Source organism: Panthera uncia, chromosome X, assembly GCF_023721935.1.
Source record: "Panthera uncia isolate 11264 chromosome X, Puncia_PCG_1.0, whole genome shotgun sequence".
In the NCBI taxonomy this organism is placed as follows: Eukaryota; Metazoa; Chordata; class Mammalia; order Carnivora; family Felidae; genus Panthera; species Panthera uncia.
Window position 1 is genome coordinate 20,004,377 of NC_064817.1, and position 25,739 is coordinate 20,030,115.

A 25,739-nucleotide genomic window follows, 5' to 3' on the forward strand; every position below is an offset into this window, starting at 1 on the left:
ATTAGCTTAATGGAAGAACTCATCCCAGAAGGAGTACAGGGTATCAGTTCATAGAAGTTAAGAAGGTAAAGGTTATTAATCCTGATATCCTTAAAACACTGGTTTATTTCAGACTTCATAGTTGGTTTGTAGGTGGCTGGACTTCTTTAATATTTATACTGTATCTGATGAGTCAGAAATACAAAACCACATCCATTTTACATAAACATTAAATCTGGAGCAGCTGAAAAATGTATCTGGTACAGAATTAGCCTTCGTGTATTTTCCTTGGGTGTAATGAGTTTGATGGTAAGCAGTCATTTAAGTCTGCCTTTGACTCTCTCTGCTTTCTCTCAGATTTCTTAAGGTCTTAGATTTCTCCCATCTCTTAGACCTTCCACACTGAATCTGTGAGCTTTTTGTAATATATATCCCAATCAGTTGACAATTAACCAATTTATTCATGTTTTCCTGTATTCCTGCCATTTATCCAGGGCAGTGGCCCTCTGCTAGGCAGTTTCTAAGATGGCACCCAGTGCTCCCTGCCTGTTGGCACTCACTCTTGTGCAGTATTCCTCTTCCCTTGAGTGTGGGCTGGATTGAGTGACAAAAGGGGTAGGATGTTATTTCCGAGATTAGGTTACAAAGGATTGCAACTTCTGTTTTGAGTGCATTCGCTTGCTTTCTTGCTCAGTCACTCTGCTGGAAACCAGCTGCCATGTTATGAACTGTCCTGGAGGCAGTCTGCATGGTGAAGAATCGAGGCCTCAGTCCAACAACCTGAGAGGAATGTATAGTCACATATTATATAAATATGTTGCCAGAATACCTGTTTCGTTTGGATTAATCAAAAATGCTCCCGTTTTTCCCTCCTCAAAGGATGTAACTAACCGTCTTGGGTAGGACATCTGTAGATGCCTACAAGTTGAGAGGGAATGGACACTACCCATGAACAAAGATGGAACCCAGGAAATGCCAAGAACTCTTGGAGTAGTCGTAGGTAGCTGCATCCATCCCCACTGTGCAGAAGGGAAAGAGTGTTAGAGGCAGCTTGCTTTAATGTCAGGATCTAGGAGGGCATGGCCTGTTTTCTGTCCTCTGTCCAGAAAGTGGCAGTGGCCTAGATGCTCATCATAGCATGGCTGTTACTTTCATGTCCCACTGTGGCCTATCCATCTTTCCACCTGTTTACGTGGATCAGAACTGTCCCTGCTACAATAGCTTGGGCTGTGAGAACAGGAGGCTGGTGAGAACATCAAGATTAGAAATGATATGTGAGGGGTGCCCAGTTGGCTCAGTCAGTTGAGCATCCAACTCTTGATTTTGGCTCAGGTCATGATCCCAGGATCGTGTGATCAAGCCCCACATTGGGCTCTCTGTCTGCCCCTCTCTCTACCTCATGCGCGCTCTCGAAAGAAAGAAAGAAGAGAAAGAAATTGTATGTGAACCATAAAGACGCAGTGTACCCTTCTTAGATATTTTTGGTGACATGCGCCTTTGTAAGACTGAGGTCTTCAAGAAGAGTGGGGGTGGGTGGTGGAGAATGTTATTTCAGCGCTATAAGGCTGTTGAGTCCATTGCAATTGGATATACCTGGGAATCTGTAGTTCTCGTCCTCAGTGGAGGAGGTGTAAACTTAGCAGGATCTGGGAATCTTTAAAAAGCCAACAAACAAACACATTTTTCACCTCCCTTTTCTCCACAAGAACCTATGAGAAATGGGGTCAGGTGATGGCACTGGATGGATATGTTGAAAAAACAAACTTCCCAAGTGATTCTACTTCCTCCCCTCCTTGAGCAACACTGACCTGGGGCGACTCATCTTTGTTCTGGTCTGTCACAGAGCATTAATTAGACATGAAGCGGCTTAGAATATTCCCATTTGCTCATGATTTCATGTGTATTGGAAAATAGCGCTCACATCAAATTCCACTGTTCTTGGGGCGCCTGGGTGGCTCAGTCAGTTGAGCGACCGACTTCGGCTCAGGTCACGATCTCACGGTTTGTGAGTTCGAGCCCCACGTCGGGCTCTGTGCTGACAGCTCAGAGTCTGGAGCCTGCGTCTGATTCTGTGTCTCCCTCTCTCTGTCTGCCCCTCCCCCACTCCAATATAAATATCCAATATCAATGCTCTCTGTCTCCGAAATAAACATTAAAAAAAAAAAATTAAAAAAACTCCACTGTTCTTGCCATCTCTCCCATTGGCTTTGATGAAATTGCAAGCTTGTAACTTGTTGCGATGGTGACCGGATGGATGATGCATGCAAATGTTAAATCACTGTATCGTACACCCGAAACAAATACTACGCTGTATGTTAACTACCTGGAATTTAAATAAAAACTTGAAAAATTAAAATTTTTTTGAAAATTAAAAATAAGTTACAGGCCTGTAGTAGTAGCCCTGCCTGGAGACTTGGGGTCAACTAACATGTTGTCTGCTGGGTCAGTTAACCCTGGTCTTTGATAGAGCGTGTCTTTGATCAGACTTCCTTTCATGTTGGAAACCTGCTTGTTGTTTGAGGTCAACATTTTGTTGCTACTTTTTCCGCCCAAATATAGAGCCATTTGGAGAATAGAATTTTTTTTGCCGGTTGTTCAGTGTATCCAGGACAGAGTTCTGATAGTTAAAGTGTACAATACGCTTGTATACCACAATGATGGCTCTTTTTAAACATTAGGGTAATTTTGAAAAATTGCAATAAAGTCATTGTAATTCATAGAGCATGCTATAATGCAGAGATACGTGTAAAATACAATCTGTGTACCTGATTGCAGGTAACAGAGTTAAATGTGCCAGCAATTTCAAACACAGTTTGATATTTCCTATAATAAAATATAATGCAAAAAAATTAAATATCCAATATCAATGGATTCTAAATGGTTCTGATATTTCTTTTTGTCCTTTCCCATGAAGAGTAATTTATTTCCCTTTTTAAAGTGTGGGCAGAGTGATTACTAGCGCACTGTAATGTAATTGTGTTGCATTGATAAAATAAAAATTGTCCTTTATCTGTGTCCTGATAATGTTCAATTTACAGGCTGGCTTCTCTGCCACCTCTTCAGTGCTTTGAGTATTCCAGCTCTCCTCCCTTCCTGCTCTGAGAGCGCACAGAACTGTTTGAAATCCACTGGTACAATTGTCAAATCAATTATTCATTCTCTGCAATTATGCTCGCACAAAGAACATTTTGCTGGTCTGAATGATGATTAAATTAACAGCTATTCCAGCTGCCTGATAACATCTAATAGAATATTCATAAGCCCAAAATGGAATGAATTATCTCCATTAACTTCATCATGCTCACTTAATTACATGCTTGTTATTGTATTTACACCTTGTTAGATACCGCTGAAGCTGATCCAGTGGCTGGCCGGGAATTGGAAGCGTCTGTCATGGGGCAGTTGGAGCGCGTTTTGTAGGAAATGCTATTTATTTTAAATGCTCCACCTGCTGGGAGCCGAGGTTAGTCAGCAGCACTGAGATGAATTGGGAAACGGGGTGTAAAAAGAAATAATGTGCTTCTGACAGGCTCCGTGGCTTTTAAGTTGCTCTCATTCAGCCACTTCACAAAAAATTATTTTATTCCATCTCTCAGTGATGATGACATGATTGCTTTTGGGTAATCATTTACCATTCTGATTTTATTTTTTGAAGTAAATTGTCTGAAGTAATAGGTTCTTGGAATTACAGCATGCCTTGCTTTTTTCTTAGAACTTTATTTAAGCTTGTCTTCCAGCATTTAACCCGAGTCCCCTCTTTCGTTTGATCTTCTAACTTTATTTATACAACAGTGCTTAATGACCCTGCACAATGTGTTTTTTTTTTCCCTTCTCTGCACCCCCCCAAAAAAATTCTGTCCAGTGTGGTTGACAGTACTTTTTATAACCTCAGCAAGGGGGCTGCATGGGCAATTTTCTTCCGACATGACAAATACAAACACCCCAAACCCAGCCCTGATAGAATCACTTCATCCAGTTGAAAGGAAATTTTTGATCTCTTTCAAGGTGACTCTTTCTCCACTGAAATATGGTAAGGGGTACCACTCTCCCCTTCTATTTTTCGCTGTAGAAGTGGCATTCTTTACATTGGCTTGCCCTGGCTCCTCCCTTCTCCCATCACCCTCTGCTCTTTCCCACACTTGCACTGACCAGCCCTTCCTGGTGGGGGGCCCTGCAGCACCTCAGTCCTTTTGGAGTGTGAAGGGTCACTGTTCACCACCACCAGGCTGTAGCAAGTCTGTGTTTATTGAACATGAACCAGACCAGTGGTGGAGAGAATTATAATCACACTTCTAAATACTTGTCAGATCGGCCTAGTAGAGTACTTGAGCTAAACCATGGATATTTTATTCTGTTTAAAGGCTGTATTTTGGTATCAACAAAAAAGAAGAGAAAAGGAAAACTGGAGATAATTACTTAGAAGTAGGAATGGAGCTGGATAGGGGACTAACAGACTCTTCAGCCCTGAGAAATGCGTTCGCGTCTAACATGTGATTTAACGGGCGAGAATGGACCTCTAGGCGTTGGTTAGTCAGTAAATGCACACTGAGTGTGCCTGGCATTGTGCCCTGTAAAGTTGTTTCTAAAGAACTGAATGGAAGATGGTATTTTTATTTCTCGTTTTGAGAAGTGTTTCTATACTTGTTATTTGGTTTGGGGCCCTGAATGTGTCTGTCTTTGAAACATGGCTATCTCCTGAGATCTTTCAGATACCGTGCGTTGCCCAGACTCAGATATCGATTGATATTCAGGAGAGAGCTGGCCAGGCCAGAGGCTCCAACAGTTCTCTATAGGTTGGGTGGTTTTAAATCATGAAGTGGCTTTCTTTCAGACTTCCTAAAGCTTACGGGGCGGCCTTCCACCCCCCAAGGCAAAGCTCACGGTGCACTGAGGGAGGGAGGGAGGCTATGGATTAGAACCGGTTGGGAAAGCTGAGAACTGTATAGTGGGAAGCCATGCAATTAAAAAACTGACTGAAATTATTACCTGATTTCATAATTGACAGAATATTTAATTCAGATATAGTAAATTGACACACCTCTACACAGAGACAATTATGACTGACTGTATAACACCTGACAGAATCAATTATAACTGACTGTTGTTTGATACCTTTGCACGGAAATAAATGAAACAGACATTCAGAACAGAGACGGCTGCTGCCTGTGTGCCTAAGCCTGCTTTAATTAAAATAAAATAATCAGGAGGCGATGTTAAAATGTCTTTGCCTTGTGGTTTCTGGTTGAGTGTGTTTCCTTAAGTGCAGAAGGGGTTTTACAAAGAGTACAGCTGAAAAGAGATGTTTGGTTTACTGACAGGGAAACAAAATATCCGAAGTAGACACGGTTTCCTTAGATGGGAGAATACTCCCATTTTTTCAGACAGTTCTAACATGTGATTGGATCAGTTAACTTGCAAATAAAATATCTAAAGACAGGTTCGACTGGCAGGTGATGATCTAGGTCATCCCAGATAGAAAATACTATAACTTGCCTGGTTTTGAGGTTTTAGATTCTAATCAGTAGAAACCAACTTTTAAATTAGCAATTCATGTCAGTGTCTGATAAAATATTGTGTGAATAATATCTGGGCTAACTTGTTTTTCATTGTTTTCTTAGGAGTGGGGGACAGGAGGTTTTTGGTAATCAGCATATAACCCTAAGGAATCAGCATGTAGAAAGGACCTACAGTAAGCGTTATTCCCCAGGAAAAGGGGATTCGCTTTGCGGGTGCATTCGGATGAGTGATTTCCGGTGACAGTGCAGCCCTCTGGAGCATATTTTGCTGATGCCCTTGTGTCTAGGGAGAGCATTTCCTTCTTTAGTCAACGAAGGTTGGATTTTTTTGTGCTGGTTGTTGAGACAGCAACAGCCACGGCCCCTGGCATCTCTGTGGACTGGGATGAGATGATCTTCTCTGCCTCTTGCCTGATGGCCTCTTGGAATCTTTTAATAGTTGTCGTCACCGCATGCCTGATGTGCAGTGACTCTGCCCGTGGCCTCTTTGCCGACTCCCAAAACCAGAGCACGGAGAAGGAATCCAATTTTGCTGGCCACATTAACTTGTTTCCACCATTTAACACCGGTATTTCCCCTTGAGTTCTACAGTGGTGGGGGTAGCAGTACAGGAAACAGGATAGTGGTTTCAGGTGAAGCCTAATGCGGGGGGCCTAGGTGCCTGAAGGGGGCTGAGAAAAACCACAAAGAAGGGGCGAGCCCTTTTCCCCCCTCCGCACCCCCGTCTGACGCGCCTGTGCCAGCTCGTGCAGTTCTGTTTCCTAGAAGACCTTCCATGTGTTATTGATTAAATTCTCTTTGGGGAAGCAAGCGGGAGCTTTTATCTGCATGTCTAACTGGCGTGCAATGGTGCCTTGGCCGTATTGACCGGCTATGGGATATGCTGGCGGTCACACTTGTCTTTCACGAAGAAGAGCACCGAGTGACGCTGGTTGTCATTCTAACTCTGCTGTGTGGCAGCGTAAATAGTCCCCTTTCTAACCAACCTGGTGGGAAAAGTCAATATCCTATCAGCAGAGGAGGTAAACACATCAGGAGCGATGCCCTCTCCCTTCCTCCCCTGCTCCTTATTCCGGCAGCTCTTTAAATGTGCTCCCCAGTCAGCACCTGCGTTCGTGTCATTCACATGCGCAGGGTGCCAGCCTGCTGCTCTGGCCTGCAGGGAGGCGGCCGCCACTCCGGGCCATTGTTGTGTATTCCCAGACTCCCATAATTAGAACTTTCAAAGTGTCTTTCTGTAGTCGGTAGTCGGCTACTAATGCCTCCCCTCTCTCTCCTCTCGCCTCTCTTTTTCCACCCCCTTTGGGCATTTAAATCCTCTCCACCAAACTTTTTGCTGTTGTTTCTTAAAAGGCACTTGACGTAATTTAGAAAAGGTTGTGGAGGACGAATGTGAATGTGGAGCTAAGGAACAAAAATCTTGAGCCCCGGCTTTAATCTTGCGGGTGTTCGGTAGATTGCAGTGTTGCTCTGTTGTTTCGGTGGGGTTTTTCTCCCGGTGGTTGACGAGTACTCCCTTCCTCGATGCCTGATGCCATGCTCACCTGTGCCTGTGCCTGTTCCGGGGGCACCGGGGAGGGGTGACGGTAGGGAGAGGGGGCGCACTAGGGTGCCTGACCTTCGAGTAGGGGCTCAGGGTTCTGGCCCCCCCGGACTCGCATGTCCCTGTCACACATTTCTGGCTCTGTGACCTCGGGTGAGTGGCTGGACCTCCCAGTCTCTTCAGCCAGCAAACGGGGGTTAAAAAAAACAACGTGGACTTCGCCAAACACGTCACAGGGTTCCTGAGCAGCTGTGAACCAAAACTGTGTCGCCTTAAGCATCCTGGGCAGGGCTGCCTCCCCTAGGGATCAATCACCCTTGTCCTCAAAAGATCACACCTCAGTGTCTTGGCCCTGCTGCTCCTTGAACCAAGTGTGCAAGTAGCAGGCTGTGGGGCAGGAAAGGAAGGACCTTCTGTGCGGCTGGCAGTGCCCGTCTCCGAGTGGGCAGGCCAGGCATGAATGGGTAGAAGAAGCAGGAAGCGGAGGAACGGCTGCCGCATGCCCGGAGTCCACAGGTACACGGTGTGGATGGAGAAGAAAAAGCAACCTCGCCACCGGACAGGTGCCCTCCAGACAGCCTACCCCTCACCTCTTCCAACACAGGAGTCTTGAGTAGCAGAGGGACACAGACCGGAGGGCCTCAAAGAAGCCGACTAGGCCCAGCTGCTCCTGGGAGTTGACTCCGGGAGGCCCTGGCTTCTTTTGAGACAGTGTTTCCTGCCGCATCCATACTTTGCATTCAGTTGCACGCATATGCTCGACAGCGCTGCGAGAGTGGTGGCTGCAGGTGGAGTTCACCTTGGCTGCTGCACGTGCATGCGCACCTGCAGTTCGCATCCGTGGAGCGTGGCCCTGTCCCCCGCCCCCGGAGTCAGCTAGGTGCTGGGAAGCGGCGCGCAGGGTAGAAGAACCAAGGCTTCCAGAGAGGAACCTAGGGAACTCACCCGCACCCCTGGCGTGGGACTGGCCCCTGGTGTAGACCAGCAACGGGGCACCAGGAGGACATCTGAGACATGGAAGTGCAGACAGGATCTGCGCCCTCTTCTCTGGTGCTTGAGGGATACTGAATGGTCTCTAAAGACGCTACCTCTGAGACTTGTAATCCTTTTATTTTTATTTCTTTTTAGATAAATGGAAGAAGCAGTTTTTTACCCCCAAAGTTCGTCAGGACTACCAAAAACTCAAGAACACGGCAGAGCAGTTCTTGTCCCGAAGTGGCTACTCCGAAGTGAACCTCAGCAAGCTCTTCGCAGATTGTGCCGTGAGGCCCTGAGGGAGCCTGCGATGCAGGCAGCAGGGTGGGCGACCCCACCGCCTCCACCCCTCCACCGGGGTCCTGACGGTTCCCTCTGGCATCGCTTTTCCTTTAGGACTGCGTGCGTGCGTGCGTGTGTGGCTTGGGAGGGGAATTACTGAGGTGGGGGCGAGTGCAACAGTATTTCATCTATCAAATATCAGAGCATCATAAGAGCCTTCCTATTACAACGTATCATCTACTGCGGAAACACAGCCTAGAGCCAGCTGCGCATCTGGGACTCGATTTCTAGGGGAGAGGTCCGTGAGAGACAAGAAATTAATTGAGAGTGGCTGGAACGCAAGGGACCCCACGCTTTGCCCCAGGGCCTTCAGCAGAGGTGCCCCCAGAAAGAGTTATGAAGGCTGGTAGGAGTGCTAACATTTTATTTTGCCTTTTCACATGCCAGTTAAACCCAGTCTGAACCCCACTATTGCCCCAGTCGCTGGCTCCAAGAGTGGCTGTCCTTTTTAGTCCGGTCTTTTATATAGGTAGCCGAGGGGTGGGGTAGAGAAGCCTTGCGTCTCCTAAATAGGTGAAACAGAGCCTACTTGTTTATTGAATTGCTCCCGCATTGCACGCACACACGTATACTGGGCAGGTGTTTTATACTCGCATTCCTTTTTGTCCCCTTAAGTAGAAAATCCAGGTAAAGGTTTCTGCAGACAGAAGCACATTAAAAATAATTTGATATCCTATAACATATCCTTTCAACTGTGTAGAGTTTGGGGCAAGGGTCATTGTGTTGTATTCAGAAGAAATTGGGAGGAGGTTTGGTTAATTGGCCCTGGTGCGGTTGTGTGCGTGTGTGTGTTTTCATTTCTTCGGAATGGTGCCCTCTTTGCCAGAAGCCACATCTATTTCAGTATAGCAGCCTTTCCATTCTTACATTATATGTAAGGTTATACTAACAAGATATATTTCCTCTGTACACTATGCTATATTTTTTTAAAAAGTCTACCTGTCTGTTTTTCTAAGAGAAAAATATGCCATGTGTGGTTTTTTGTTTTTTTTGTTTTTTTTTTTTTCCTGCTTAAATAAAGATTTCTGAAAGGAAAGCAGTTCCACTAAATCTCCATCAGGTGTGAAGAGCTGGCTAGAGGTGGCAGCCCGGAGTAAGGGGTGACCGGAGGCCATCCCCTTCCCAGCCCTCAGCCTGGCTGGAAACCAGCTCCTGGAGGCCCCAGTGGTGTATGTCCCAGTGCCCTGAGCAGCATTCCGGAGACTTCCTGTGGACTTAGGGTCCTTTACAAGATGAAGTATGGTTTCTCGTGTGCTTTGCTGACTTGGACAGCCCGAGAGCTAAGCCAAGAGCCCAGTGGTGTCTGTTTTTGGAGAGACTAAGACCGATGGCTCCTGGGAGAAAGGCCCCCCATCAGACCAAGGTCACCCAGCATGGACCCTAGTGAAGGCCGCTTGTTAAAGCAATGCAAATGAACTGTCTTCCATCTTGCTCTGCTTTTTTCTTTTCTCTCCCCCACTTTCTCCTTTGTCTCTTGTATTCAGGTTCTAAGTGGAGACACTTTGGGTGTGGGGCCCTGAGGGTTAATTAATGAATGCCTTGGTACCTCAGGCTCCACCACCTGTCAGAAGTGGAGCAGCCATGTCGCTTCAGGGAACTAAGGGGGTTGTGTGGTTTTCAACATTTTTATCACATAAGGTTTTAGAGATAGTTCTCTAGTGTGTGCTTCCGGAGCCCGCACCCCCACGTTGCTTTCCAAAGAGAAGGCGTGTTTTATTTGGTTTCTGGAACCTGGGGTTATGGTAAATACAGAGAATTATCCTTAACTTAGTCATCAGGAAACCACGGGAGACTCAGATCACTTCTGACTGCTCTGTTTCTCGTCTCTGCGTCGAGCTAGTAAGCACTGTGAGGGCAGGAACTGTTTCTGTAGATAGAAAGTCCAGCGTTTCATGGTCCAGCCCCCCAAAAAGAGCTCATGCAGCAGTTGATGTGGTCTTACTCAGATTTGTCACTCCAGGTTACTGAAGGGGCTTTTCTGGGAGGCACATAGAGTCCAGAATTTCATACAAAATTGAAACTGCAACTTTCATGAAGAATTCCCATGGGTCTCTCTGTCAGAACGTTGGCACATAGCATACTCCCATTTCTCTGAGAAAGGTTTCGACTCCTTGAGTTTTGTCAGTTGATGGGGCATTGGTTGGGAGGGGTGCAGAAACGCCACCCACCTCTCTCTCAAGGGGAGCCTACCCGAGTGTCTCCGCAGGCTCCCGGGCATGGATCCGAAGTTCAAGTGCTAAAAGTGAACGGCTGAAACAAGCCAGGTTCACACTGAAGAGTGGCAGGGACTGTCCAAAGAGGGAAGAGGCTGCCGAGGACTGCTGGGAGGGATGGGGCCCAGGGTGGCCACACAATCTGGTTATCAAGAGAAGCCAGGAATCCAGATACTCCATAAAGCGTCTCCATTTCTCAACTTGGCAGTGAATTTTTTAGCATAAAATTTTGAGCACTGGGCCAGACTGACTAAACCTCCGGGCTAAGTTTTATCTGGGCCAGTTGGGAAATGGGGCCCCAGGAGAACCCGGCTCTCTCACGGCCCCGTGCCTCTGCAAAGGGCACCTTTCCTGTTGAATGTAAGCAGGATCTGCCTCTAACAAGGTGCCCATTGATCTCGGACACCACTTGCTAACCCTCCACTCTCTTTCATATAAAGGGGCATAGGGGAGGTCAGAAGTTGAAAATCCTACACAGACCATGTTCAAGATTTTAATTTATCCGGGAAACGGACAGAGTTAATCTTCTGACTCTTGCCCAAGACATGGGGGGCTAACCAGAGTTCACAGATTGGAGTTTGGGAGAGGATGTTGAAAGAGGATGAATCCACTGCCCTTCACCACCACCCCCCTCCTCTTCTCTCCAGCACACAAAACACACACACACACCTCAACACGCTTTTTCGAACGTGTCCTACAATTAGTTTGGTAGGAGGTGCAAACATAAGGAAACTCGAAAAACAGATTTCCCTATCTTGTTTTAAGAAAAACACACCAAGCCCCAGATCCTCTTGTCAGAACCCCCCAGCCCCTCAATTCAGTGCTCCCATCCCAGACTTCAAGCCACCTTGCCTTTCCCTCCCTTCTCTCTCTCAATCCCCCCCCCTCTCTCTCTCTCTCTCTCTCTCTCTCTGTCTCTCCTCACCTAAATATTTCTTAATTGAACGGTTTGCTGTGGAGCTTCCTTATAGCAGTTTAATAGATTAACTCATCTGAGCCAGCCTCAAATTTCAGATTAAAATTCCTTCATCCCGAAGGCAGCATTATCAGGTTGTTGGAGGCTGTTTTCAAACCTTGGTTTTGAATAGCAGCGGCTCTGCATTAATTTAACCACTAAGCTAATAAGTAGGTTTCGTTTTGTTATGCTAAGCTTTATTGCTTTTCTTTTGATCAGAATGGTGTTGTTGAGCAAAGCAGCAGACAAGGCATTCTTTGATGAGGGAATTAGCGCTCCATTCTTCCTCTATTATTCATAGCACAGTGGAATATGTAAGTACCTGAGGGTGTCAAAGGAGTGCAGGTTCTATTGCAAAGTGCTCGCCTTGTTTCTCTCAATAGCTGACTATGAGATGATAAACCGCTTAATACACTGTGCTAATTGGATGAGAGCAAAAAGAGATGGGAATTAAGGCGAGGCAAAAGCAGAAAGTGCAACCAGCCTTCAATTCAGTCTTTCACCACTTTACCAGCACCAAAGGAGGCACAAGCTTTCTATAAGCAGACTAGAGGTTTTGTGCGGAGATAAAATGAACGTGTTAGTGGATTCAAGTAATACACTAATTATTGCACAGTATAAATACCACTACTGGTTTTATAACAGGGAGGTAAACTTCTTTTGAGAGGGTTATAGGATTGCTTGGCAGTGGTGTAGAACCTAATAAGGGCCCAGAGTAATAACCCCCTGGATTAACAAAATTGCTGCTTGTAGAAGTATGATTCAGGCTTTTACGAAGATTTCCGGAGAATGAATAAAAATGACTGAATGACATTTCTTAATGTATAACTGGTAATCGCTCTCTTTTCTTTAAAGGGAAAAAATGTATGCTTCAAACTGGACAGTTAACAACGTCCAGAGACAACACAACTTTTTCCTCTGAAAAATGCTTTTTCCCCTTGTCAGGCTGGCAGCCCCCCCCCACCCCCGCTCCACCCCCCAGCCAGCCTGCCACTGGCTGTGAAATAACACAGTTGCTCCGCAGAACTCGGGTGTCTAGAATCCCCTCTCCGACCCCGTTGAAGATGCCCTTCATCCAGCCACACTCGCCGTTGTGTATACACGCGCACACGTGCTCACATACACATTATTTCCTCCAAGCGCAAGTTCACCTAACCCGTGTGTGATTTCCTTCCCTCTAACATCAGCCCCCGCTTCCCTTCCAGCAAGATCTCCTCACTCAAAACGACACGAAAAAGAGAACTGCGGGTGCCTTGTCCCTCTGGGTTTTACAAATCCAAAACAATAATAATCCATGTTTGCCCCCATTACGGAGGGCGAGGGGGCTACTAGAAGACGACAGTGGGAAACTGACCGGCGCCACTACCCGTGACTTGACGTAAAGTCTCAGTTTCAAGTCCCGAGTCATCCCAAACCTTCTCCGGTAGTCCCTCTCTCTAGCTCATGGACCTCCTGGCTGCCCCACCGCAAGCCTACGATGCCCGCCCTGAGTGTCCGCAGTCCAACCCTGAGTCGTTGGTGACAACACAGGGACGTTAGTAGGCCAACTGCTCCCTTCTTGCGTTTCCTTCCAGGGCCTCATCCAGATCTGGCTAGCCTGTCTGAAAACGGAGCAAATTCACTTTCCCCTTCCCCTCATCCTTCCCACGGAGGCTCCCAATCACTCCTCATCCCAAGACACTGTAGGGGTGGCCCTGGGAAAGCAGGTGGTGGGGCATTGTGCCCTCAGTGTGCAGGGGACAGCTATGTCCCCATCACAGGGGCTCTCCTGAACTCCCCTGGGCTCCACACGTCCTCCTCCCGGTGGAAGAGGTTTGCTTAAGGTTGGGGGGGGGGGGGGTCAGCCGCTCCCAGCATTGTGACCTCGTTCCCAGATATTGGGGCCAAATTGGGTTGCCCATTCATTAATAATGCTCACAATAAGATTAAATCATTCTGGAAAATCTCATAAAATCCCTCTAAGTACGCTCCAGTGGCTCTTTCCAATCCCCATCATTCAGCACTTGGGGAGGTTTGGAAGGAGAAGAAAATTGGTTTCTTTGCTTTTAATGCTGCTTTGAAAAGATACTCAGAGTTTGTCATGCGTGACATGTCACATGTTTAATGTGGACTTGCTGGAAGTCAGGGGTCTTTAGCGTGTGATATTTATGGGGAATATTAAGTGCAGAATGAGGTCCCTCCAGCTGGGGAAAGTTGAAAGAATAGGAGGCCCAGGACCGGGCTTGTTTGCGGCATCAGAATGACATAGGATTAAGAGTTTGTAAAACAAGGCGAGGGGTTCTCATTGGCCGGTAATAAATGTAATCCTTGGAGGTAATTTCACGCAATTTGCTTCTGCTCCATGGAAGGGTCAAATGAGAAAAAATGACTTAAAAAAGAGTTCATTAACAGGAAGAATGGTACTGTTTCTCGTATACCGTCCAACCGGCAGCCTGGAGGGGGAAAAAAGCCGTACCTAAACAAAAAGCCAAAATCGACGGAAAATTGATATTGACCACCAAAAAGAAGAAGAAGAAGAAGAAGAAGAAGAAGAAGAAGAAGAAGAGGAGAAAGCCTCTCCCTCACGCTCTTCCTGCATTCCCCCATCCTCACTTCCCAACTCCAGTGTAACCCTGCCCACCCCCAGGAAAGGGCCTTTCGCCACAGGAGATCCTGTGGAGCCTGGAGGTTTGAGACACTCAGATCTTGGGGCTGTCCTCCAAAGTTCCCGCCGGGCCCGCTGAAGTCCAGGAAGGAGTATGTGACCACGACGGTCGACGAAAGGTGTTTGGCAGCCTGCTCCCCACGCCCCAGGCAAGGAGGGCTCCTGCTTGCCAGCGCCCCCCCGCGCGAGTCCAGAGCCGGAGCAGGGTGGCGGTGAGCCACCCGACGGCCAAGGGCCGGAGAGCAGCCTCGGCCGGTGAAGCCCGTGAAGCCCGTGGGCGCGCTTCCCAAAGTTCCCGGCAGGCGGGGTCTCCGGCTTTCCCGGCCGCGTCGGCGAGCGGAGGACGCCAGGGCCTGCGCGCGGCAGCTGCCGACCGGGTTACCCACCCCGGAGTTGCCGCCGACCTCTACCCGACCCCGCACCTGCCCCTCGGCCGCGCACACTTGCGCTCCCGAGCCGCACGGGGACCGGCCCCCCCCCTCCCCTTCTGCGGGGCGCGGCCCGGGAGCGCGCGCGGAGCCCGACGGCCGGACCGGAGACGCGCCCCCGCCCCCCGCGGCGCCCGACAGGCCCACGGCCTGGCGGGGCGGCGGGCACCCGCTCTGCGAGCCCGGTAGTCACGCCGCGGCAGCACCCCTCCCCCTCGCCTGCCCCTCTCCCCAAAGGTCCGGCGAGCTAATTACTACAAATTGAAACTAATTAAGCTTCTCTTCCCTTTCCCATCACCCTGGGAGCGTCGGCGAGACCCAGCCCCCGCGGGCGGGCTTACCCCGCGGTCGCCGGGAGTGGCGCACGAAGGGTCGGGGGGGGGGGGGGGGGGGGGGGGGGAGGGAGAAGCTACGGTTCCCCGCGCGGGGAGGAGTGCGCCAAGGGGGTTACAGATTGCAAATCTGTTCTGGTCTCCTCCGGAAACCTGAGTTGTTTAGATTTTTTTCAAATGTATACATTTCCCAGTGTCTGGATAAGTGATGTAATGACATTTGTCGAGTTAAGATCTGCCACTTGGATACCCCCTTGCTGCCTTTCCATCACTGTTTCTGCGTTCTTCTCCTCCTTTCTCTCTCTCTCTCTCCTCTCTCTCTCTCTCTCTCTCTCTCTCACACACACACACACACACACACACACACATACACCCTCCTCCCCGAGGGTATACCTTGTATACCTTGGAGCCCGCCCCCCTCGGAAGCCAGCGCCTCGGCTTCTTGCTGTCGCCATTACCTGTCATCTCGGACCGCGCACTTCCTTGCTACGTGGCACTTTCCACGAACAATTTCCTTCGCCTTCCTAGCTAAGACTCCCGCTCGCTTCAAATTTCTGTCTCCACGATCAACAACGCCTACGGTACGGCCACCCACCCTCGAGTCCACCCTACGTCCGTAGCCCGGGACCCTCGGCTCCCGCTGCGGAACGACCCGTGGGAGCCGAGACGCGGGAGGAAACTGCGGCGGCGGCGTCCTTAACTTTTGCAGGAAACCCGAATCCCTTTGAGGATCACATTCAAACCAAGGGCCTCTGCCAGGAAAACGCGCATGCAAATAAACCGAGGAGGTGCCGGAGCGCCAGAGCACCCACCCCCCCACCCCCCCCCGCCCCCGGCCTCTGCGGGGACCTGTCCGCTGTCCCCTCAGCGCTTGCATAGAGCATTCACACTTCCTTTTGTTAAACATATAATTTTTTTTTATTTTGAGCGTGACACTTCTCCACTAGATAGCAAGGAAAAGTGATAACAATTACACATTACACAAAAGTACTGTACCATTGCCTTTATCTTGAAGGTTTCGGAAGCCTCTACAGTTAATAAGTTAAATAAAGGGCTTGAGTACATAAATATTTGTCTAGGAACCCTACCGTATCTACAACACAGTAAGAATCTACAGGAGGACAAACTTTTACCATACCACGCTGAGTGCAATTGCGTTATAACATTTCAAATATACAAAGCTCTGTTCTTTTTTTTTTTTTTAATAACAATGGTATGTACAGAATCAATAATCACAGTTTGGTGACTTCAACAGTCCATATTCTAGCAGAGTATTTCCCTTTGGTTTGATATAAAAACCTTGGTTGGTGTATGATAAAGAAGAGAACAAGAACAAGACGCCCCTTTCCGTTAAGTGCACTGTTAGCTATCTTACAGATTCGCATTCGCTTCCCTGGCCCTGGCTTCACACCGGGGCCCACGCTGGGGGGATCAACTTAGAGCGCCAAAATGCTATTTAAGAAAAAAAAAAAAAAGCTAAGTGGGGTGTCAGGAGGAAGAGAGGTTGGGTTTCTTAATTTTTTAACTTCAATACCAGGCGTCTTGGAGAGAAAACCTCCCCGATATTTTCAGTAAAGTAAGAGCGAGAGAGAGTGGATGTTCAGAGTCGGAGCGAGGTTGGCAGGGGCAGGGGCAGGGGCAGGGGCGGGTGGACAGCCAGCCGAGGAGGTGCCACGTCCGGTAGCGCCAGGGGCTGCCTTGCCCGCATCCGGGCTGCTGCGAAGGCGGCCGCGCTCTCTCAGTGCCGTCTCGGGAGTGTGCTGGTCCTCTGTTTCCATTTGGTCTTGAGTGGTGCTGAGTGAGGTGACCTTTCGGGGTGCGCCCGGGGCGCGAGGGTGGAGGGCAGCCTTTAGCACACCTCCTTGCCCGTGCTGGTGCCCGGCAGGATGTTGAGCTGCGTGAGCTGCGCGGCGTGCTCCTTGGCCTTGAGCCTCAGCGCCGCTATGCTAGAGGCGCGTCTGTCTGCGGCCGCGGTGGCCGGGTCGGCCAGCGCGCCCGACGCCACCGCGCCCTCCACGGCCGGCGTGGGCTGTCTCAGGAGCGCGGCCGCGGTCGACGCGCTGGTCAGGGGGGCCATGGTGGAAAAGAGCCTGCAGGGAGAGCAAACAGCGCGGTCACGGCCTCGGGAGCTGAGCGCGGCGCCGGGGACGGCGTTTCCCGCCGCCTCTCACCGGGGGAGCGGAGGGCCACAGAAGGACGCAGACGGGCGCCGCCGCAGAAGCCCGGAGTCGCAGGGCTAGGGTGGGCCACGGGCTGGGGAGCATGGGCGCTAGGCTGGGGTGCTCTGAGAGGCCTTTACTAGAGCAGGGAACCGACGGAGGGAAAAAACCAAACAAAAAAAGGCCATGGGGCCAGAGAGCCTGAAGGGAGCAGAGCCGGGGCGGAGGCAGGTCCTGCGACCCAAACCCCCACGGCCCAGTTGCTTGGATTCTGTGGTTTCGCCTAAGAAAGGGTTGTATTCCCAGACCCGGAGCTCCACTTGCCAGAAGAGAGAAGAGAGACAAAGAGAAAAAGAAGAGGAGAGATGGAGGAGTAAAAAAGAGAAAGAAGCGAGAAGGTGGCATTAAAACTGAGCAAGACCTAGGCTGCAGACCTTGTACTCTTCCTAGGGCGCCTTCCGGCCGGGGACTCCTTTTGCCCTGGGAGAGCTGGCCTTCTTTGTCGGCCTTCCCGCCGACAAGGCCGCCCTCCCGCGCCAGACCGAGCTGCCCGTGCCCGGCCAATGACCGCGAGGTGGGGGTGTGGGGCGCCCGCCTGTTGATTTCCGCTCGGTAGGCCGCTCGGACCCGCCCGCCGCCCCGCGTCCGGGTGCAACGACACCCCTTCCCCATCGCCCTCCCTGTGTCCTGCAGCCTCTCGCCCCAGAGAGCCCCCCGAACCCGTGACCCCCGCGGGCGGTGCACGGCGACGCCCAAGCCCGGGACCCTAGTCCGTGCCACCGCCTCCAGTCGGCGCCGGGATTGCTTCTCGCGGCGCCTCCCTCCACCTCCTTCGCACGGCACAGCGGTCCTGCAGCCGAGACCAGAGCCGTCCCCGGCCACCCCACCCCAACTACCACCCCAACCCTACCTGCCCCCCCTCCTCCGCCCCCCCCCCCACCTCCGCCCCACGCCCATGGTTTTGGCTCTGGGCTCCTGCAGGGCTAATTCTCAGTTTCCATCATTAGAAATGAGCCCACCAGGATTCGAGGAGAGCCTCCCGCTTCTCCCAGGCCACCTTCTACCCCTCATGCCACCCCCACCGCACTCCTCTTCCAGCCTCTCCAAATCTCTCAGGTGCTCCAGCCGGGGTCTGCCGGCTTTTATGAGCCACTTGTCAGAAGGGAAAGGTGGGGGACGCGAGGTACACAGGACTTAAAATTGTTTGCTGAGAAAAAAAAATAAAGGGTGCCCTGGAGGGGGCGTAAGATGCTCTGGTTCCACTAGGTAAACTGAGTCACTAACTACACACTTCGGTGCACTTGCTGTTTATTTTATCGGTTTGTTACGTGAAACTACTTCTCCTTCGTGTCTTTTTAAAAAAATTTTCTCTAAGATGATTTTTTGTTAAGTGGCTGCGCCGTTGGATGAATCTATTATTTCTTTGTTCTCGCAAAGAGAGATCATTGAAGCTGCATTCAGTTTTATTTTCACTGCACTTTCCAACTTAATACATCCCTCCTTTGTTTCTTTGTCTGTGTGATTATACAGACTTTTTATTTCATCATTCGATGTTCATTTAAAGAAAGGGAATTATAATATACGATGAACGGTTTCTTTTATTTCGTTGTCTTGTGCCGCAGTGAGGGTCGGGGCTTGCACATATGGGGGATGGCTGGCAGCGGGTCACTTGAGTGACAGGGAAGTTAGAGTCTGGGGAAGAAAAAAGAGTTCTTTGCACCCAGAGGGCCCCTGGCTCCAGGATTCCTGTAGAAGCCAGGGCTGTGTTGCTCTGCCAGGCCCTGAAGCATGGGGAAGGGTTTTGGCCAAATTGGAAGAGTCATCCCAGCTCTGTAGCCTACACGTGTACACGTTTACACACACACCACCTATGGCCTGAGCTGGTGCTTCCTTCAAATGGTACTTTCACAGCTTCCACTGGACACTCCCGGTTGTCATGGTTGTTGTCACTGCCACCGCCCTCCCCTATGCCACTCGGCCCCAAGTCATTCCCTTCAAGATCCACATTGAGGCAAAATTAGAGAGTATTTTCTTGGACTAAATCTCTAAGAGTTGGCCAAAGAGCAAAGATGTGGTGTAGCCACTACCTGTCTCCTGTCTCCGGCTCCTCCCTGACCCCAGGCTCTCTGTGTGTATTAGAGAGACAGACAAGACAGACTCCCCGAGGCCGCGCGTTACCTGCCGAACGCAGGGCTGATGAAGGCCGGGTGTCGGAACACAGCGGCTCCGAGGAAAGTGCTCAGGCCCAGAGGCGCCCCGCTGGGCGGCAGGCTGGCCGAGCCAGGAGGCGGAGGTAGGCTCGGGAAGGCGGCGGCGGCGGCGGCAGCGGCGGCCGTCCAGGCCGAGTCGAGCGCAGGGTGGTGCGGGGGGAAGGGGCTGGCGTCCAGGTAGGGGCTCAGAGGGTGGGTGGCCGACAGCGGCCCGGGGAAGGGCAGCCCCGGAGGATGGGTCTGAGCGCCCGCCTTCTCCCGCTTGCGCCACTTCGCCCGACGGTTCTGGAACCAAACCTGCAAGGCGGAGAGAGCCGGGGTCGGCGGGGCTCCGGACGCGCGCCTCCTCCCCACCCCCCCCCCGCCACCCCCCCCACCGCTGGGAACCTTTCCTCCTTTCCACTGAGGCCGGCGCCCACTCGCTCCTCTCTGGCCTCGGGTGATTCAAAGACACCTCTAGGGCCAAACAAGAGGCGAAAAGGAGCCCAAACTTAAGGCCAGCAGGAAATACAGGACAAGCAAACCCTTTCCAGTGCGTATTTCAAATAGCCTCGTTCCTTTCCCAGTTGGAAGAAAATGGTCCCGTGTGTTTAGAGATGGGGACACCGAGGTTTAAACGTCTCCGCTGCCATTTGCTTGCTGTGCGTCTTTAGGCACGTCACTTAAACCTCTCTCAACCTTGGTTTTCTAATCTGTAAAATGGTGATGATAAAACTTCACTCATAAGGCTGTTATGTGCGACGAGTAGCACAAAGCATGTGAAAGCTCGGTTGGATAGGGACTCTTGGCTATGGGCAGCCACCCAGAGATGAGTAGGTATCAGCCTGTCGCTGCCCATCAGCTATTCTCGCGGATTTCAGGTTTACCCAAGAGCTGGCAAAATCTCTGCTGTGCTGAAGAGGGGACCTCAGAAAGGCTGTTCATTTATTCTTTCCAGAAATATTTACTGAACACCTAAGAGCACTAAGCTGGGTTCTGAGGCTTGGGGGAAGCTGGGAGGGAGGGAAGGAACACCCAAGCAAACAAGCCCGCATTGTGGGCGCCAGTCCTCCGTGAAAGGAAAGACGGGTTAGGCGGCCTGCTACGGGCAGGGGCCCTGTGTAGGGCCCGGCTCCACCCAGGAAGGCACTGACTGCGTGGACCAGGTATGCAGCAACCTGGACAAATCGAAATGAGAGTGCAGGACGGCTGTAGACGTTACACGTCTTCAGAGCTAACAGGTCTTTCTTTCTTTGCAGGATGTGGTTTAAATAGGCTATTTAAATAAGATAGTTCTAGGTTTGGGGGAGATTTTTAGTACAAGGTATCTTCCTAATTGTTAATAGAAAGCAGTTTTAGTAGAGACCTTTACCTGAAATGTGGCAGCTACCATAGTCTAAAAATAACTCCCAGGCGCATGAAATTATTTTTACGTGACCTGTTCGTCACACCCACAGCTAAGAAGATATGCTCCTTCTCCCCTGAAGGCATTAATATTTTTAGGTTGGGGTTTATGCCTGCACACAAGTCTAAAAATTAAGAATGAACTCCGGGGCTATACAGAGTTATATTAAAAACATAATGTAAATGATCCTGGAGGAATTTGTTTGGTTTTTTTTTTTATTTTAAAGACATCCACGCCTTTCATATAGACACATTGGAGGCTGTCTTTACTAGCACTAGTATCTAAGCTTGGCTTGACTTCTAGACAGCCACATATGGCAAGAAAAATCGAGAATCCAAATCGTTTGATTATTTAAAATCCTGCTGCGCAGGAGCCCATCCATAACATTCCACAGCCCTGGAACAATCTATTTGTGAATTGGAGAAACACTCTAGTGTGGAAATTCAGAGGCTTGAAAAAGTAAGACTAGATGGGACCAGGCTGGGTGGGCAGCTTTTGTGTATCCAAATCTGTCTAGACGAGAATATCCGCCACTCTTCGATGGCAGTGAAAGGAGTAAAGGAGGGGAGGGGGGCAGGGGAGGCAGAATGCCCTCAAAGAACGTGGAAACCTTTTACAGACAGATCATCTCTCCCGGCTCCACTGCAATTATCAAGATGTCCCCCTGCAATTCCTCATTATTGAATTAATACCTCTGAGGCCCCCCAAAGGTAAACGAAAGGACTCTAATAATTCATATTCACTTAATTACATCTTCTCCAGTGAATAGGGAGAGAGGAGAAGGGGAGGGGGCGCTCTCTTTCTTTTTAAAAGTTATTTAACTTTCCCACGACTCGTTCCCCTGAGCTGAAAACACGGAGTTGCTGTCACATCTCTGTTTGACAATGGAGAAATGTGTCAACAGAAGGGAGGGGAACAGGCCTCATCATTAGCCCTCTAATGCAAGAAGCTGTTGTGTATTAAATGAGCCATATGGAATTTATTGTGCTTTATCAGCGCTTGATTTTGACTGTAAAGTGATTCACTCAGCTCCTAACCCAGGGACATCTGTTTTCTGTTGGCCGTCGGGGCTGCCCAGTGTTGATCGTCTCTCTGGTTATGAGGCCCGGGTTCGGAAATGCACTCTGGTATGGGGCTGCAAACACCTTTAATAGCATTGCACTCACTCCCTATTAGATCAATGTGGGCTCATTGCTATAAAAAATGGGAAATCAAATAGCATTAGCCAGCTCCTTGTGCGGGCGGAGGGGAAATCAAACAGCATTTTGCCTTCAAATGGCCCTGTTTGTTCTAGCACTAAGTGGGCTTTTATGAAGCCCGATTGGAGACTTAATCGCAGCCAAATACCTGCTTGGAGCTGAGCGGATTTGTCTAACAACCAAATCCATGCTCCATCCCATTATTTCAATCAGGAGAAGTCACTCCTCCGATTGTTTCCTACAGGGGCTGTGGAACCAGGGGGCTCCTGACTGCATTTCAGGGACCCTGAAACCCCTCTTCTGATCCCGGACTCCTCCCTCAAGGCTCCCAAACCCAGAAACCTTCCCCTCCAACCTCCCAGGTCTCCATATTTTAATCTTTTGGGGCATGTGTGTTTGGATCTGCTTTTCTGATTCTGCTCCTCTTCATTTTACAAAGGGGGTCTCAACCCACACCAGTTCATCAACTCCCCTCTCTCCCACTCTCCCCCCACCCCTGCCTCCCCGCTCTCTGCAGCGCAGCTCACCTGGACTCTGGCCTCAGTCAAATCCAGCCTCATGGCCAATTCCTCCCTATAAGAAAGTAACACACAGACAGGAGGTCACAGCAGGCTCCAGCAAACCTTCCCAGCCACCTTCCCCTTTCTGGCAGGCTTCCTCCACCAGGGCCTCTCCTGGCTGCCTGCCTGCCCTCACCCCCAAACATATGGGCATCGTGATCCCTTCACCACTCGAGTGCCTACTATTTGATTGAAAACACAAAAACACACGACACGTTGCTTGATGTAAGATATTGTAGTGTATCATCCTATATTCAAGAGTGACAAGCGTGGCTTCTTGAGTCTCTAAGTCGAACTGGGCACTCGGATTCGCCCCCACTCTCCCTTAAGCCAGAGTTAGACAAGAAACACACAGGCACACGACGCGCATACCCTGTTTTTGTCCTCATATTACATGCGAGAAGAACTCAGCACTCAACCACAAATTTTTTTTCGTGCCCTTGGTTTCTTTCTGCCTTAAAATTTTTTTTTCTGCCCCCTCTTTTCTCTCTCTCCCTCTCTTTCCAGCTCTCCGCCTTTCCCTTCATCTCTCTCTCTCTCCCCCGCCTCCCTCCCTCCCTCCCTCTTCCCTTAGGTCATACTCCCCATTACCCTCTGGAGATATGTTAAGCTTGTTAAGAGTTCAGTGGGGTAATTTTTTGATTAAACAAAATTCTGCGCACCTCCTGACTCCAGTGCCCACTGCAAACCCTGCCCATCTCAGGGGAAGTCGATTTAACTGAAACCCTACCCCGTCATTGCAGTTATTACTGCGACAATTAAGGCAAATAGGAAACCATTAAGATGCTGTAAAATGCCTTACGTACGACCTGTTTACCGAAAATCTGAGCTTGAGAGAATAATTGGCTGTACCCCCGCTAATATGGAAGGTCGGGGCTGCCCTAGCCTGGGACCTGGGTCCGCACTGCCGGCAGGCCCCCCAGTCCACACTTGAAACTTCAGGACCAGGAGGAAACCGGCTCACCAAGCAGCACAGCGCTTTCGGCTGCCCCCCTGCTGCAGTGAGCACCAGCAAATCTAAAACCTCACTGTTGGCTGGCTCCCTGCCGGAACTAAGGAGCTCTAAGTAACCCCCAGTTGGAAAGGGGTGGGCACGGGGCGGTGAAGAGGAGCTGCCCCCTTTCACGTACTATGGTTCCCCCAGGAGAAGGTAAAAAAGGGCGGACCTGGGTGCCAATGGACACCACATCATTTTCTTCTTTTGAAACACACATGTGTGATAAATGCAAAAAGCAGGTCGGCCAGTTACCTATTGGACAGCACACACAGATTTTAAATTTTGTATTCTTTTTTAAAGAAAATGAAGGGACTGGATGATATAGGGAGGACCAACTTTAGCTCAAGGGATGACCTAGTTTAGTGTATGCCAGCACCAGATCAACTCTTTTCCATTACTGGTTAGGAGAGAGTCTGGCCATTACTTGCCAGATCAACAACACTTTAGAGCTGGCTCAGGCCTCGTCAGCTCTGAGCAGCAATGTCTCCTGCGGTTCAAAAGGGTGGGCAGCTTTCCGCTTCTAAAATGCATATTGAAAAGCTGCACACGTCTTGAGTGAACAAGCTGCCGGAGCTTGACAAGCCCTGCGCCAGGCAGACACCCAGCCCTCTCTCCCGACCTACTGTAGGAAGTTTGCCCAGATGCTGGCTCCTCGCCTGAGCCCAGATCTTGGCTGTAGGGTGGGAGAGGAAGGCCCCCAGGCAGCCAGCGCTCCAGGTTGGATGGATAAGCTGGGGCCCAGGGGCTCAGTCGTCTCACCTCTTTCCCCAAAACACTCCGGCAAGAGGGAACTGGAGCGTGATCAGGCGGAACACCCTGGCCGGACAGCCGTCCGAAGAGAAAAATCCCCCCAGCTGTTTGGTCCACTGTCTGACTGGCTGCCAGCATTCATGTCCCACCCCTGTAAACCCGTGTGCATGAAATGAACGCTGGGCTTAATGTGGGGGGGGGGGAGAGAGGACAGCAATGAGAGGGGAAGATTCTGGCTGCTGCCCCCCAGATGTACAGATACCAAATCCTGTCCAGTTCTGACTTCCTGCCGTTATTTTAGGAGTCCTCAAACGACAGAACTTGATTGAGTCTTTTTTAAAGGCCTTCTCCGCAGGCACGGGCTCCAGCTCTACTGTGAACAGCGAACAGCGTAACTGATACCCACCAGTCTCCTGGGGCATCAGGCGGGGGTGGCGAGCGCACCACACAGTGGCCAAAAATAGCCCCTGTTTTTGCCTTGGCCGCGAGGGCCCCGCGGCGCTTCCTGCGCCTCGCCGGGGACCTGGCCAGGACCGAAGCGCCCGGGGTCCTGAGTATGTGCGCTGGGGTACGCGTGCCTCCAAGGTGGTGCGTTCAGGCACCCTTTGGAGAGGCCGTTCTTCTCTAACTAAAACTCGTAATTTGAAAAAAATTAAACTGGAGAGACTTTGGGAAGGAAAGAAATCATCCCAGTCCAAACTTAAAGCCCGGAGTAGGGGTGGGGTTGGGTGTGGGTAGTTTTTGGTGAGCCGGGGTGGGTGCACTGGGAGGGCACACCTGGGTAGAGTCCAGGAGCCAAGCCCCTGCCTCGAACCCGGGGCCCCTGCCCACCCGCCTTCCCTCCCTGGGGCCCGCGTGAGCTCTCCACTAGCTATCGCCGTGAAAGCCGCGACCGCCCCCCTCGCGTACCTGGTGAAGACGTCTGGATAGTGCGTCTTCTGGAAGGCCCGCTCCAGTTCCTCCAGCTGGTAGCTGGTGAACGTGGTGCGGTAGCGCCGCTGTTTGCGCTTCAGCAGCCCCTCCTCCGAATCGCTGCCCGCTGACAGGCACACGCTGTCCTCGCCGTCCTTGCCCTCAGCGTCCTCTGGGTGCAGCAGCAGCTCCTCCTTGGGCGATAGCTCCCCGCCCTCGGTGGCCACGGCGGCGGCGGCGGCGGCGGCGGCGGCTACCGCGCCAGTGGCGGCCACGGCACAGCGCCGGGGCTCCTTGAGCAGCGCGCGGGCGTCGTCCTCCAGCAGCTCCTCCTCGTCGTCCTCCAGCAGCTCCTCTTCCTCGTCCTCGTCCTCTTCATCCTCCAGCAGCTCCTCCTCGTCGTCCTCGGCGCCCGTACCGCCACCCGCCGCCGGGGCGCCACCGGGGCCGCTGGCCGCGCCGAGGCGCTCGTCCGGGTGCGCGGCGCCCCCCGGGCCACCCAGCTCGTCCAGCGCGGGCGGCGGCGGCACGAAGGGCGCCCCGTTCTCGCGGTACGACTTGCTGCGGCTGATGCTCACCTGCGGTGCCTGACTGATCTTGAGCGTGTCCCAGGCCGCGGCGGCGGCGGCCGCGGCGGCCGC

At 50.9% G+C, this 25,739-nt stretch overlaps 2 protein-coding genes across 3 annotated transcripts in view; one reads left to right on the forward strand and one right to left on the reverse strand.

Annotated features, from left to right (window-relative positions):
* Window positions 1–9,464, forward strand: part of POLA1 (DNA polymerase alpha 1, catalytic subunit) — a 302,116-nt gene extending 292,652 nt beyond the window's left edge. Inside the window, exon 37 of one of the 2 annotated variants that reach the window (XM_049643627.1) lies at window positions 8,167–9,463. In XM_049643627.1, coding sequence (XP_049499584.1) covers window positions 8,167–8,312 — 146 coding nt within the window. In that variant the 3' untranslated portion in view covers window positions 8,313–9,463. Of the gene's footprint in view, window positions 1–8,166 lie in introns of both variants that reach the window. The other variant, XM_049643628.1, reaches the window with a different exon arrangement.
* Window positions 9,465–15,838: 6,374 nt separating this feature from the next.
* Window positions 15,839–25,739, reverse strand: part of ARX (aristaless related homeobox) — a 12,587-nt gene continuing 2,686 nt past the window's right edge. Inside the window, exons 3-6 of the mRNA XM_049644902.1 lie at window positions 25,096–25,739; window positions 22,407–22,452; window positions 19,265–19,593; window positions 15,839–17,017 (exon numbers count right to left, since the gene is read on the reverse strand). Of these exons, the coding sequence (XP_049500859.1) occupies window positions 16,777–17,017; window positions 19,265–19,593; window positions 22,407–22,452; window positions 25,096–25,739 (1,260 nt within the window). The 3' untranslated portion in view covers window positions 15,839–16,776. The remainder of the gene's footprint in view (window positions 17,018–19,264; window positions 19,594–22,406; window positions 22,453–25,095) is intronic.